The 15,000-nt window shown below is 41.7% G+C and overlaps 2 protein-coding genes and 1 non-coding gene across 4 annotated transcripts in view; all 3 read left to right on the forward strand.

Moving 5' to 3' along the window:
• The first annotated feature begins 273 nt into the window (after positions 1-273).
• LOC138964609 (uncharacterized) lies at positions 274-7,813 on the forward strand. The gene is made up of 5 exons (XM_070336611.1): positions 274-429; positions 2,484-2,683; positions 4,300-4,409; positions 5,400-5,591; positions 7,127-7,813. The coding sequence occupies exons 2-5, from the start codon at positions 2,489-2,491 to the stop codon at positions 7,314-7,316; spliced, it is 687 nt and encodes a 228-aa protein (XP_070192712.1). The 5' UTR covers positions 274-429; positions 2,484-2,488; the 3' UTR covers positions 7,317-7,813.
• On the forward strand, positions 4,768-4,839 carry Trnaw-cca (transfer RNA tryptophan (anticodon CCA)). The gene has a single exon. It is a non-coding gene; the product is annotated as a tRNA-Trp (tRNA).
• Positions 7,814-9,679: 1,866 nt separating the features above from the next.
• The window catches only part of LOC138964610 (ninjurin-1-like), a 20,309-nt gene continuing 14,988 nt past the window's right edge, over positions 9,680-15,000 (forward strand). The window contains exon 1 of one of the 2 annotated variants that reach the window (XM_070336616.1): positions 9,680-9,812. In XM_070336616.1, the coding sequence (XP_070192717.1) occupies positions 9,786-9,812 (27 nt within the window). In that variant the 5' untranslated portion in view covers positions 9,680-9,785. Of the gene's footprint in view, positions 9,813-12,948; positions 13,555-15,000 lie in introns of those variants that run through there. The other variant, XM_070336612.1, reaches the window with a different exon arrangement.

Raw genomic sequence — 15,000 nt, forward strand, 5'->3', positions numbered from 1 at the left:
GGTTTTATCCAGTTCTGCTAGCCTCGTTGTACTCTTGAAGATCTTTCAATGCTTAATTTACCTGGGACACGCGGACCTGTTCTGATACCAAAGTTCAAGTGAGAATTTTGAAATTTATCCCTGACAACTCGCTCCAGATTAAGCATTAACCTTATCTCTGACACTGTACAGCAAAGTCCGAACAAACAGAAGACAACTCGTCTGTGAAGAGGAGCAAATAGAATCGGATAACACATACTGAACGTGCAAACACCACTGACCTATTTACGGTGCTGAAAAGCAGTCAATCATCGGGAATCAGTTCTAACCTACGATGACCTTGACTGACTTAAACACTGTCCCAACTTTTTATTAAGGAGGCGCAGTTTTCCAGCCTTGTCATTCGAAGGGTTGTTCTCCAGAAGAAAGGACATCTTGAGAACGATTCTAGTGAGTATGATTCTTTGGCGACTTTCGAATAAATTAAATTGGCTGTTTTAAAAAAAGTTACTGATTGCAAAACAAATCGTGACACCCTTTAAAGAAACGTATATGCACTTAGCGAAGAGTTGCGAGATTTGTTAAATAATGCAGATTATGAATGTATGTGCGAAGTGTACAGAACAGAAACCAACTTGACGTTATTAGGCATAACAGTTTATGTGTGAGCTTGTTTCCTTTAAAATTGTTCTTATTTGACCTAATTGAATATAATATATTCAATTAGGTAAAATGAGAACAATATTATATCTACACTATTTTTTGTACAAAACAGTACAACGAAACGGTTCACAAAACTTTCATTTCAAACCTACAAGCTTGTCTCCCATCAACTGTTGCTTTTGAACGACAATATGAAAAGCGATTTAAAATAAAATAAGGTGGTTGCGCTACGGTGTTTCACGGTACTCCATGATTTTATCCTACATACGTGAGAGAGACACTCGTGAGATAATAATCGTTCAAATCACACGTGTGTATATCATGTAAATGAGGTCATGTCAAGCAAGTCTGACAGGGACCTATTTTTCCACTGTTTTATGATGCCAAAGTCACCAAGACAAACGTCATTATAGAAAAAAAAATTGCGCTCGCTAATTACCCTCGATGAATTTTTTGAACTAACACGTCATGCCACACTTTCAGAGTGACGTTTCTTTACTTTGACGTAATAGATTGCACGAGGCTTTAGAAGAGATCGAGGTTCCAAAACAACCGTCTTTAATTTAGCTGCCTCGACTCACGACTGCAGGACATGTTCAGTAAAATACACGTAAGTACAGTATGTAGGATAAACAGAATACCACATGGCTTGCTGTTTCGTATCAGATTTACACTCGTTGCTTTTTCAAATAGTGAACAGCTCGCTTTCGCTCGCAGTTCAATATTTAAAAAAAACAACTCGTGTAAATCTGGTACGACCACAGGCGGAAGGTATCGTTCACTGGACCACTACTTACATAGAAAGACTACAAGGTATGTCACTCAGCTTCGAGTCGTGCTCCACTAACTTCAGAAAAAAATATGCAAAAAATAATTGCCAATGTCAAGAATCTTTGTAACTTTACAAATGCCGTGATAAATGAATGTTCTAACTATCTGTACCTTTTATATTTAGCTGCCTGTCCGCTGCATGTTTTTAAACCGTATTTTGTGCGACCAAACGTGTCTGTCAACGGCATACCACTTAGATCCCATGCGAATGATGATCGTCGTATGTCCGAGGAGATCATTGGTTAATAACCGGATATTCGATTTATTCCGCAAACGGCTCTTCGCCAAAAACCTAAAGTGAAACTCCCGTGGGTAGCTTCCCTTTGCTGCAATATTTACATATGTTTTAGACCAATGAGCACTGGTATGCATATTCGGTGCGGGATGCATGATTTCTTACCAACTATGGGGTAGCGGTTCGCAAACGAACATTCGTCCAAATGATGGTTAAAAACAACCTGCAGGGGACGGCAGCTGAAAATTAAAGGTACATACAGTTAAAACAATCATTCAATTGTATTTATTTGACCTCACACAGACTGTAGGAAGAGGCAAACCGTCTTGAACAAAAAAATTCAAGAACTCCAAGAACACAGACGACTCGAAGCTGAGTGTCATACCTTGTAGTCTTTCTATGTAAGTAGTGGTCCAGTGAATGATACCTTCCGCCTGTGGTACGACACAGCAAGCCATGTAGTATTCTGTATACAACCCGTCATAAAAAACAAAACAAATAAACACACTATTCGCAGATGCGTTTGCATGCGTGATATTTTTGTGATGGGGGCGTTTATGCTAAACCGCAGTTTGATAACTATATAGAATTGTCATTCATTTGCCTACCACATGCTGCAATTATATTGATTTCACGTGAGGAATTGGCTATACAGTGGAACAGATAACACAGACACCCCCAAAATCTTCATTTTGTAAATTATATCTTTGTGGCTTTGAGAATTATTGTTAAAGTTCAGCAGGATAAGTCAAATTACTCCACTCTGAAATTGCAGCCAACATGCAAGCCCTCGTTATTCTGACGTCATTGGTGCTGTGCGTCACCGCCGCCCCATATGACGTCAAAGTGTGCAAAGAGATGATCGGTAAGGCGGGTGTGTCTGAGCGTTTCAACGAGACAGTGGCGCACGCTATCCACTCCTTGACAGTTCAGGGGCTGAAAATGTTCAACCCGCGTGCTACCGTCAACAATGGGGTAAGTGAAATGTTTTGCTGATGCTTGTAAAAGAAGAGAACTGGTAAATCATGGTAAGGTAAGATAAAGAACTTCTAAAATGCGTATCAGGTTAAAAAAAATTTGCTTTCATGAAAATCAGTCAATACTCTGACAAGGGAACTAACCGCTGTATTTTGCCATTTGAATTGCATCAAGATGATTGCCTCCCCCCATCACGTTGATTCGTTGATGACACAACCATTTGTCGAGGATAGCGTAGGCACCCGGTCTGCTCCCCGCCTAAAAAAGGCCAGTGCCATTCCGTCTTCGAGGGACTGCGTGGGTTTCATTTCGGAGTTTTCCTTCTCCTAGACGAGTTTCCTTCCATGGATGATGAGCCTCCTCTACCCTCGTTTTGAATTCAGAGTGGTCTTCTCTTAGGATAGCTGCCTGCCAGGGTTGACGAGCCTATCCTGCCCGGCTATTTGACCCATAGCTGGAGGTTGGTTCGTGGGCACCTGGGCGTTTCCACACACCGGTGGGCCCGCATGCCGCACGTCTAGGGGCCAACCTCCTCCGAGTCCTTGTAGTCTAGCCTGGGGCCTTGCGGTACCCAGTTTACGCCTGTCGCCGCGATGGAGGCACTACATAGGGCTTGTTGTGGAGAGGTTATTGTACTGGCAGGAGAGACTGACGCATTCTGCTCTCTTTTCGCATTGTCCTAAAAAGGACAGACGGTGCTAGCCAGCGGTGAGGGCTGAAAGCGAGAAGTGACAAGCACAAGACACTTCGCCAACACACTAGACACGTCACACAACCGTTTGGCAGGCGATTGCCTCCAATTGAGACCATTTTCTCAGTTTTGGTCTAACTGTTTTACCGTGTATGTTATGATTTTGTAATTAAAAAAAAAATCTTCCCGCAGTCAATGCGTTAAGATAAGATAAGGTAAGTTAAGGTAAGGTAGTACTGTGAGGTTACTCTCAATGACATTCGGGTAGCTTTCTGCCTAGGGAAATAAAATACCGGCACGGTGGCCTAGTGGTAAGGCGTCCGCCCTATGATCGGGAGGTCGTGGGTTCGAACCCCGGCCGGGTCATACCTAAGACTTTAAAATTGGCAATCTAGTGGCTGCTCCGCCTGGCGTCTGGCATTATGGGGTTAGTGCTAGGACTGGTTGGTCCGGTGTCAGAATAATGTGACTGGGTGAGACATGAAGCCTGTGCTGCGACTTCAGCGCACGTAATATGTCAAAGCAGCACCGCACCGCCCTGATATGGCCCTTCGTGGTCGGCTGGGCGTTTAAGCAAACAAACAAACAAAAGGGAAATAAAAATCTTTTGAGAGAAGAGAAACACAAATTCGGGTTGCTTTCTTTCTTGGGAAATAACAGTTTGTTAGAAAAAAAAGGGATAGGACAAGAAAGAAAAAGTTCAGACAAAACAAGACAAGATAAGACCAGACAAGGCATAGGGCAAGACAATTGGCACAAGAGTAAAAAAAAAAAAAAAGACTGACCAGGTTTTAATTTGTTTTTTGAATTGGAAATGGCTATCCGGTTTAACACATAAATGAGAGCAAAATGAAAATGGGCACATCTTCTCAGGTTGTCCTACAATCTTAATTAGCTGAAATACTTGATGAATGTTGTGCAGGTACCCACAGTGAACCACAACCTGAAGTCCAAGGACACGGTGTTGCCCTATGCTCCCGAGGATCCCCTGGGGAACGACTTCGCCACACAGCCCATGAATGCCATTGACAAGTCAGTGTGTGTGTGTGTGTGTGTGTGTGTGTGTGCGTGTGTGCGCGCGTGCGTGCTTGCTTGCGTGCGTGCGTGCACGCGTGCGTGCGTGCGTGCGTGCGTGAGAGACAGCAGTTGCTTAAGGGCAAAAAACATCTGCGCAGTCGCCACTACACTACATGCTGCGATAGGGATTATGACGAGCACTTGGCCAGATTTCTTTTCACGCAACGTGAAGCGGGCTGGTAAAAAAAAAGAATCACCTCAATAATCTACCGTGCGTTGTCTGTCCTGCTGGCGTTACATAGGTGAGCGCCGGGCCTTTAACAGCGACTACCATTACTAGTCTAGGCCACGGCTGCGTACTCTCTCACAGCGAGACTCCGTGGCGCAACGGTAGCGCGTCTGACTCCAGATCAGAAGGTTGCGTGTTCGAATCACGTCGGGGTCAAAGCTAATTTTTTTATTTTATACATATTTTCAAATACATACGAGCCAATCCCAAACATGGAAGGCTAAGTGTGTATGTGTGCGGGCGTGTGTGTGTGTTTGTGTGTGTGTGTGCGCGCGCGTGCGTGCGTGCGTGTCGGCGTGTCTGTGTCTGTGTGTGTGTGTAAGTGTATGCGTGTGTGTGTGTGTGTGTGTGCTTTACGCTAGTATTATATGTCTAAACAACAATCAAACGACGCATTTTGTTGGTTTTGATGTGCGGATAGATCGTAAAAGCAAAGTTTAAATTCTAAGAATGTATACGGTTTAAGTATAGAGATAGTCAGTTGACTATTTCTTAGTCTACACATACAAAAGACAGGCCTACTCAGCATTGAAATTCTTCTCCTTCTTCTCCGTTTATTGGCTGCAACTTCCACATACTCTTGTGCTTTGCACGAGTGCATTTTTACATGTATAACCGTGCCAGTTTGCCCCACACTTATGGCATGCAGCCATACTCCGATTTCGGGGGAGGAACATTATTCTAAACCTGCCATTTTTTCCCTGCCATAATTTCAGGATCCTGTCCACCCTTGGTCAGGCGGACGACGGCCTGGGTCCCAACTGGTCCCCAATCGAGCGCGTGGCGCACAACTTCCACATGAATGACCTGTGGTCACGCGTCCTGCACGTCTTCCCTGATGTCCAGATCAACCCGCCTTCCCCGTCTGCCTGCGACTGTCTGATCAACACCTCGGCCAATGGGATTCGGTGAGTGTGGTCACGTGTTTTTTTCGTGTTTTCTAGCTTTGGCAAGGAGCTGGTTTCCGGCCTGCCCGATCCCTGTCTGACCTTATTATATTTAGTCAAGTTTTGACTAAATATTTTAACATCGAGGGGGAATCGAAACGAGGGTATGGTGTATGTGCGTCTGTCTGTGTGTGTGTGTGTGTGTGTAGAGCGATTCAGACTAAACTACTGGACCGATCTTTACGAAATTTGACATGAGAGTTCCTGGGTATGAAATGCCCGAACGTTTTTTTCATTTTTTTGATAAATGTCTTTGATGACGTCATATCCGGCTTTTCGTGAAAGTTGAGGCGGCACTGTCACGCCCTCATTTTTCAACCAAATTGGTTGAAATTTTGGTCAAGTAATCTTCGACGAAGCCCGGGGTTCGGTATTGCATTTCAGCTTGGTGGCTTAAAAATTAATTAATGACTTTGGTCATTAAAAATCGGAAAATTGTAAAAAAAAATAAAAATTTATAAAACGATCCAAATTTACGTTTATCTTAATCTCCATCATTTTCTGATTCCAAAAACATATAAATATGTTATATTCGGATTCAAAACAAGCTCTGAAAATTAAATATATAAAAATTATTATCAAAATTAAATTGTCCAAATCAATTTAAAAACACTTTCATCTTATTCCTTGTCGGTTCCTGATTCCAAAAACATATAGATATGATATGTTTGGATTAAAAACACGCTCAGAAAGTTAAAACAAAGAGAGGTACAGAAAAGCGTGCTATCCTTCTTAGCGCAACTACTACCCCGCTCTTCTTGTCAATTTCACTGCCTTTGCCATGAGCGGTGGACTGACGATGCTACGAGTATACGGTCTTGCTGAAAAATGGCAGCTACTTGACTAAATATTGTATTTTCGCCTTACGCGACTTGTTTAAATAGGTATACTTTCGTCGGTTGTGCAGAACAATTTTTTTGACGGAGACTCGGTCAAGGCGATTCAGAAAATGTGTTCTCATGATAAGCAATTGGAAGGGGTTGATCTTTTATTGGGCCTGTTCGTAGATTAGACCCGGTCTTACAATTTTATTTGATTTTAATTTAATTTTTTATTTACAGAACAGGCAATTCCTGTTTTCATATTTATTTTACTACAGAAAACAGGTTGGGTATAGGGGCACACTTGTAGCCATTTCTGACAAGATAACAAAGATTTATCTTTTAAGTTCTCTTCTTCGTGTGTAATAGTTTTTGGCAGTGATACAGCAAACGAGCTGTTGCTTCAACTGACAATAAACAACAACATGGAATCAGACAAATTGGTGTTCAAAAGCATGAAAGCATCCAAGTTGCCTGTATTATGCATCTTATCAATCTGCTTGTTCTGCTCTGTCAGTTATTTTGCTGTTAAGATTTCAGCAGCTACCTGTTTGCTCCTTTATTGGGACACTTAAACCATGGTCACTGTGTTTTGCACTATGATATCACATAACGTATTTGTACAATCGGAATTTTCTAGTTCCTAATTTGCAAAATATTTGTTTGAATCTTCAGAGCGGCAGTGCAGTGGGTAGCGGACCACTACGCCACCGGGACTCCCATCACCCTGCTCAACCGCCCCATCCCCAAGCTGACCGACGCCGCGTCATGGGCCGTGTGGAAAGATCGTCTGCTTCACTACTATGACGTCAGCTCCCTGGTTGACGCAGCTACCTACATCTATTGCGTCACTAAGGACATGTAGAAGAATTGTAATGAATGCGTTACCTTGGCTTCTGTTTCAATGATCACGAAATAATTTAAAAAAATTTGTTTATTGTTTTCGGGAACAAACTGAAACCTATACCCGTATTGTATCAAGACCAAATTGTATCTGTTTTTTTTCCTTCTCTCTTTGTATTAATCATTCGATTCGTATGTTATGGAGATCTTTTATAATTCACAGAGCACACTGACATAGTATCAGAAATCATGATTGAGGTGGGAAAAAACTGAAAATCTACAGCCACGCAGTTTATTTTCCGCGAGCGCTGTATGGAACCGTTGCTGTGACATACAGAAAGAGGCACCTTGACCTTGTTCTATCAGGAAAGTTCGACAAAATTGTAATGGGTTCTGTTCAGCAGATAATCTTTCTTGCGTACTAATTCAAATACATCTGAACATATCAAACGCTAGTTTTGCATTTTGTTTTTACACTGTATTGTCCTAACTGAAGTAAAACAAAGCAAAGAATGAAAACGCGAGGAGTTTTTGTGTCAGAGTGTGTGTGTGTGTGTTTGCTAAAGCGTGACTGTTCCACTCGGGCGAAGAAAACAGCATAACTGATCAAGGGGAAGTAACACGGAATTGAGTACACAAATTTTCAACTGCCCCATAAAGGTGTCTTCCCTTGTAACTTTCCTTTCACCAGTCTTGCCACGACGTTAAAGATCCCACTATTGACAAAAGGGTCTTTCCTGGCAAAATTGTATAGGCATAAATAAAAATATCCACCAAAATACCCGTGTGACTTGGAATAATAGGCCGTGAAAAGTAGGATATGCGCCGAAATGGCTGCGATCTGAATGCGTGATGTATTGTGTAAACAAATTCCATCTCACACGGCATAAATAAATCCCTGCGCCTTGAATATGTGCGCGATATAAATTGCATAAAATAAAAAAAATCCCTGCGCTTAGAACTGTACCCACGGAATACGCGCGATATAAGCCTTTTTTGTGTGTTGACCTCAGTTGCATGCAGGCTGCTTCAACCCTTCCTTGTTTTTTTCTCTCTTTTTTCTTTCCTTTTTTTTTTAAATAGGCGGTGAGCGATACAAGCCTCATATTGATTGATTGATTGATTGTTTATGACACAAACGAAATAAAAATATCATAAGCAACAGACTCGCGGGCTTAAAAGGAATAAATGCATAAAGAGAGAGAGAGAGAGAGAGAGAGAGAGAGAGAGAGAGAGAGAGAGAGAGAGAGAGAGCCAGACAGACAGACAGAAAGACAGAGACAGAGAGAGAGAGAGAGAGAGAGAGAGAGAGAGAGAGAGAGAGAGAGAGAGAGAGCTAACAATCTCTAATGCGTTCAATAGTTTTAACATTCACCAACTAATCATACTGCTACAGCCAGAAGTGTGTAATTATCAATTGAGCAGCCGACGTGTTTGAACATGTGTTGAAACTGAAATCCAAACAGGAAGATTGCAAGTTTTTAATAATGAAACAATAACTGCAAGTGTTTTATTTATTGATTTATTAATGTATCTTTTACTTATGTACTTAAGAACTTTTCCCCTTTTATCGTTTGCATATCAGTAAATTTATCAAATTCGGGTTTCAAGATAATTAGATAATAAGGGATTTCATCCATAACTGATCATTCGATGGTTGTTGGCTGCGTCTCGACGAAATATGTTATGGAAAAATCGAGAACAGTTTCAGTCCATACATGCTGAAACTGCAAGAACAATTTCACGAATTTAAACTATAACCAGACCATAAAACAGAAGTATTTCGTGAAAGCAAAAAAAAAAAAAAAAAAAAGTCTGTTTACGGTAACACAGGCCAAAAAAATAGGGTCGGTAGGTCGGAATTTTTCTTCTTTTTTTTCTCCCAAAAAACCATATTTTTAAGTTATTTTGCCAAAACACAAAGACTTTTTTAAAAAATTTTTTTATATTTTTTTCCTTTTTTTCTTTTTTTTCTTCCCAAATGCCAAAAAAAAGTCAAGGGTCGCGCGAAAAAATAGGGTCGGTCGGGATACCGTAAACAGACTATTTTTTGGGGGGGGGGGCCTGAAAGCACCAGCAGTGTGTACCTGCATAGTTTCAAACAGATCCCCGGCACAGCTCGACTAGGCTATAGCTCACATTTTTCAATCACGCTGAACATAAATATCGATTCCACACCCTTTAGTTCAATAACTCTTTATCATCAGACCCTCTCTTATCTACTTTCGATAAGTCCTGGACTGAGGGTCTGAACCAAGCTGCAAGCAAAACCTCGTACCTCACACGAAGGCCGACAACCGCCATACGATCACAACACGAGAAGTGGTTACCTCCCTTAACATCGATTTTTGACCAGGGGGTTCAAGTTGCCAAACATGTGTCGGAGATCAAACAGCGGAGGTCAAGAGACATTCTGTTTCGGACAGGGGGGAAGAATTACAGTGTGTCTGACAACAGAGAAGGAGGGAAATCTTCGTCATAGTCGCTCAAAATGCAGGTGACACCGATAGGAGACCTGGTAAGTGTTTTGTTTGCTGCGGATTTGAAAATAATGTTTTTGCTCCTTTTTCTGTTTTTATTTGTTGTTACATTGGAGGGGTCAAAGCAAGAGAGAGAGAGAGAGAGAGAGAGAGAGAGAGAGAGAGAGAGAGAGAGAGAGAGAGAGAGAGAGAGAGAGAGAGAGACTTACAGTTGCAATACAGATTCTCTAGCCGATTACATAAATAAAGGATCACAGCAAGATATTCCGTGCACTTTCTCTGACGAAAACAAAGGAAACGCTATATACGCAGTTTTATATATGATCCAACAGGGGCAGAGTTAAGCCAGAGGGGGGGGGGGGGGGTTACAACCTGGGGTCCAGGAGGGTAGACCGCTTGTGGGGTACATGGCCAAGGCCCCGTTGGGGGGTCTGGGGGGCTTTGCCCCCCAGGAGCTGAAGAGTTTTAGCTATTTTATGAACAATTTATGGCTTATCCTTGATTTTAAACATGATCAACTGGTGTCAGCAGCCACTCATTATTTCTTTTAAAGTTAGTATTAATTTTTTTTGACAGCCGGGGGGGGGGGGGGGGTGTGTTCCGGAACCCCTGTAACCCCCCCCCCCCCAATCCGCCCCTGTCCAATGTTTTTTACCCCCTAATGCCATCACATTTTTACTCAATTCGACAGGCCTCACACGAGTTTTTTCATCATTGCAAACAGCACGCCGGTTGTGACATTTGTTCACAGGAAGCCCGCAATAAAATCATTTCTCTGACATGCAAATAAGGCAAGCCAAATCTGACATAAAAATGGCTTGGTTACTCAGTCACTGAATGTGGAAGTCTATTGTTTGTTGTTTTTGTTTATAAGCCCCTACGGGCATTATGCAAGCTTTTAGGATACACGACACACTTTCGTAAATGTAAAGGGTCTAATTCCCCCCTCTGCTTCTTTCTCTCTGAAAAGGTGTAGGGCTAGTTATTTTTCGGTAACTTACCCAACAACCAAAATCACTTACCCAACAACGGGCCTGAATCCTCGATAGCTCACAGGTTGATGAGTTAGACTTTGAGGGAACTACTTTAGCGATTGATTGAAAAGTTCCGAAAGCTCCAATGTACGAAATATACATCTCTAGTAGACCAAACAATTCAAACATACTGGCAACTACAGCCTTGAACACATTAATCTCCATATAAAATCTATGAGTTTGGTTGTTTTCTAAATCCAAATCAAACGATCAGTGCAGAGAAACTCGCTTTAGATCTCTTATGAGTGCACGCAAACCGCTCCAAGGCAAGTAACTCTCGTGCGACAAGAGTAGTTCCCCTTCCAAATTTTCCGAACTGAGTTGCTTGGACAAGAGACTAGTTTTCGACAATATTTCATTTTATAAACAGATCACACGCAACCAAATGCACACATCGCATCAATTTAAAGAACATACAGCAGTTTCATACACTATTTTGCCCCAGAAAACGGAACTTCATACAGTTTTTAACGTTGGAACACGGGTCAGTGATAAAGTTCGTCTGCTTGTCCCATTCGAAGAAAGAACATTTCCTAAGCGATACCAAAACATGAACCGAACACACACTATCTGCCTTTACCGCCACAGCAGAATAACAACATAACTGTGTACTTGATTTTAGTCCAAAACAGGGAAACTGACAAGAAGTGTTAACAGAATTTATTGATTTTCCCTGAACTATACAACCGCGCATTATTCAATCGCCAGCGCAGGTAGACTGTTTGAGTGATTTGGATTCGATCAAACTTTTGCACAAAAACTCCTCTTTTCTTTGAATAACTGAAGAAAGGATCGAGGAATAAAGAGGTTACATAGGCCTACCTCGTCTCAGTGATTATTAAAAATAATGGTCTCAGTTCGCGGTCATGAAAAAGCTCGCTAAAGCTCGCATTTTTCATGATCCGCTAACTTCGACCATTATTTTTGATAATCACTGAGACTCGGCATGTAACCTCTACTTCCACGACCGTTCAAAGTTCTCAAAAGCAATGAGGGTTTCATAACATATTTTGAATTCTTGCTAGCGCACATGATTATGCAGTGGTGTTTTAACGTTGATTAAATGCATCACTTACTGAAATGAAAAGAAAGTTAGTACAGTTGTATCTGAACAATTATCTGTGACAGAGCACTGTCATTCACAGTGGAAATTTGGCAAAAATCAGTTGATCAAGATATCTGTTGTAGTTCTATGTGCATTTCAACACTTGAACCTCTCAGACGACACCAACAACAACGTTGACTACACTGCAAAAATAAAATGATGGCTTCTGATTTATATTTTACCTTTAGGGTTTTTCATTTTCGCAGCAATTTTGATCAAGAACACTGTAGGAATGATTTGAGAGGGCGACAATCAAACGGAGCAAAAACCATGCGGTACGAGAGAATGAAGTACAAAGTTTACCATTTGTTTGCTCTTGACGAGGCGTTGACGGCAGATGTTGCAAAAGGGTGGAGAGTAGAAAATAAAAACCAAATGCCCTTGTGCCCTGACATTTCCATGGTATATTTTTTGGTCATCATTATTTTGGCTGCTGATATTTATGTCTGCAGAAATGATGTTCACAAAAGTGATCAAGATGAATGTGTTATGGCTTGAGAGAGAAAGAGAGAGAGAGAGAGAGAGAGAGAGAGAGAGAGAGAGAGAGAGAGAGAGAGAGAGAGAGAGAGAGAGGGGGGGAGAGAGAGAGAGAGAGGGAGGAGAGAGAGAGAGGAGAGAGAGAGAGAGAGAGGGGGAGGGGGGGGGGGGGAGAGAGAGAGAGAGAGATAGTAAGAGAAAAGGAAACAGAGAGAGAGAGAGACACACACACACACACACACACACACACACACATACACACACAAACAAACACACACACACACGCACGCACACACACACACACACACACATGCACACATACACACACACACACACGCACACACACACACACACATACACACACACACACACACACACACACACACACACAATTGGGTAACCCCCATGATGTCTCTGTGAACACATTTGTGTTAACCGTCTCACTCAATCAGACACCACTGATGAATGACACACCATTTTTTTCAAGCGTTACCTCCGCAGTCATTCAGACGCTAAGTTCCAACTTCCTGTATTATCACCTCACACTTTACCCAACGACTGCTGTTTAAAAAACCGGTTTTATCTGTCGTGTTTCAAAACACTCTCTTTTAATATCACTTTAAATAACAGCTTCATTGTTGCGTATTATTTTTCACACTTGAAACTGGAAGTTTTGGCAGCAGTTTCAAAATCGGTTTCATTGTGTTCTGTCGTGTTTGACGCTGAGAATACACCGTTTCAGCAATTTCAAAAACAAATGACTGTACACTAAAAACACTTAGTGTCAGCAGTGAATTTAAAAACCGCTTCCACTGTGTTTCAACAAATTGTTTTAGCGTGATTTGACTTTCGTGTTTTACACCGAGAACGCTCAGTTTTAGCAGTTGTTTCAAAAACGGTTTCATTGTGTTTTATCGTGCACATGTTATTAATCCGAGAAGGCTCTGTTTCAGTAGGTGTTCCAAAACTTGCGTGGACGTTTTATCGATAGAGTTTCGCACAGAGAACGCTCCGTTCCAGCAGTTATTTGAAGAACAGACTGTTTCGTCGTGTTCTGTCGTGTTCCTCACAAAAAGCACCTTTACAGTGGCAATGACGACATTCAGCTGCACAAAATGTGGATACTCGGAGATGTTAGAAATGCCGGAATTCCCCGGAGAAAAAGTAAGTAGTTCACACAAAATTTGTGAGGCTGTCGATTTTTGGTCTTTGTCTAAATAGAAGGATGTTAATATTATCTCACGTAAAACCCCGAGCGAATCTATTTCGATTTACAATATGGTTTTCATGGGATATTGTAATGCCGCCAAAAAAAAAAAAAAAAAGAAAAAAAAAAAAAAGGAAAGAATTTGTTTTTCCGATGAAAAGGCCAAAATGATTCGGGACGGTGATTTTTAAAATATTTATTGAAGCTTGATTATTCGTTATAAAGGCGCATGTGGCTTTTCATTGACCGAAAATTGCGCGAACTGTGTCCTCTGGATGTCGGAGAAAGGTGACCTTCGCGAGTTTTGTCATTTTTAATTATTTTTTTCGAAGGGTCAACATCAGTTCTGGGGTCGGGAGGAAAATAAGGGTCAGGGTGATTCGGAAACATAGATTTTGTTTCTATTCTTGATAAAAATCAGACTTGCAGACCTTTCTTAAGGGCAGAATATACCTGGGCAGTTTCAGCGGCACAGACGACGCACTGCATATCATTGATGCTGCGATAGGGATTATGACGAGTACTTGGCCTGTTTTCTTTTCATGCAACGTGTAGCGGGCTGGGATAATCTGCAGTGAGGGCCCCAAAGGGTTTATAATCGTGATCGTGATTGGCGTTTTTTTGACCTTTCTGTAACCGTGATTGCCGAAATTTCCATTTCTGTGATCGTGATGGGACTTTGCCCGTGATCCGTGATGACAAAAAAAATCAAGTCTCGTGATCGTGATCGTCATTTGTTTTCATCATTGACTGCGGTGATCATTGACAAAAATCAAGGTAACTGTGATCGTGAAAGCTAAAATTTTCCTTCCCGTGATCGTGATGATATCCCCCCCCCCTTTGGGGTCCTCTGCAGTGCGTGATCTGTCCTGCTGAAGTTACATAGGTGAGCGCCAGGCCTTATCACTCGTCAACACGCTCACAGACAAAGAGTATACCAAAAACGGTGTGCACGTGTGCTTGGGAATGCCATTGTTTTCTGCAAAACACCGCACACAGGAGGGCCTTTGATACGTAGCAGTTGTGGAGGGTGGAAGTGATATACATGTACACAGCAATCATTCTTTCTTAGCTTTCTCTCTGTGTTTTTTTCCCAGAACATTCAGGGCTGCAGATTTTGTGTTGTGCTTTTTTTTTATGTGGTCCTTTATTATTTATCACGCAGACAGACTCACAGACACACATATACAACGAACTATACATACACACAATAACATGACATACGCACAAAGACACACTTTTACAGACACGCAGACAGGTAAATGTGCTGGAAAAGACACACCCACACAACCCTCTCATCTCATGGACATAATTATCCCCCATTTTCTAAAAAAAAAATAAAGAAAAGTTCAAAAACACTCGACACACACATCCACACCCATACACAAACACCACTCCACCCA

This window comes from Littorina saxatilis, linkage group LG4 (genome assembly GCF_037325665.1).
Source record: "Littorina saxatilis isolate snail1 linkage group LG4, US_GU_Lsax_2.0, whole genome shotgun sequence".
NCBI lineage: Eukaryota > Metazoa > Mollusca > Gastropoda > Littorinimorpha > Littorinidae > Littorina > Littorina saxatilis.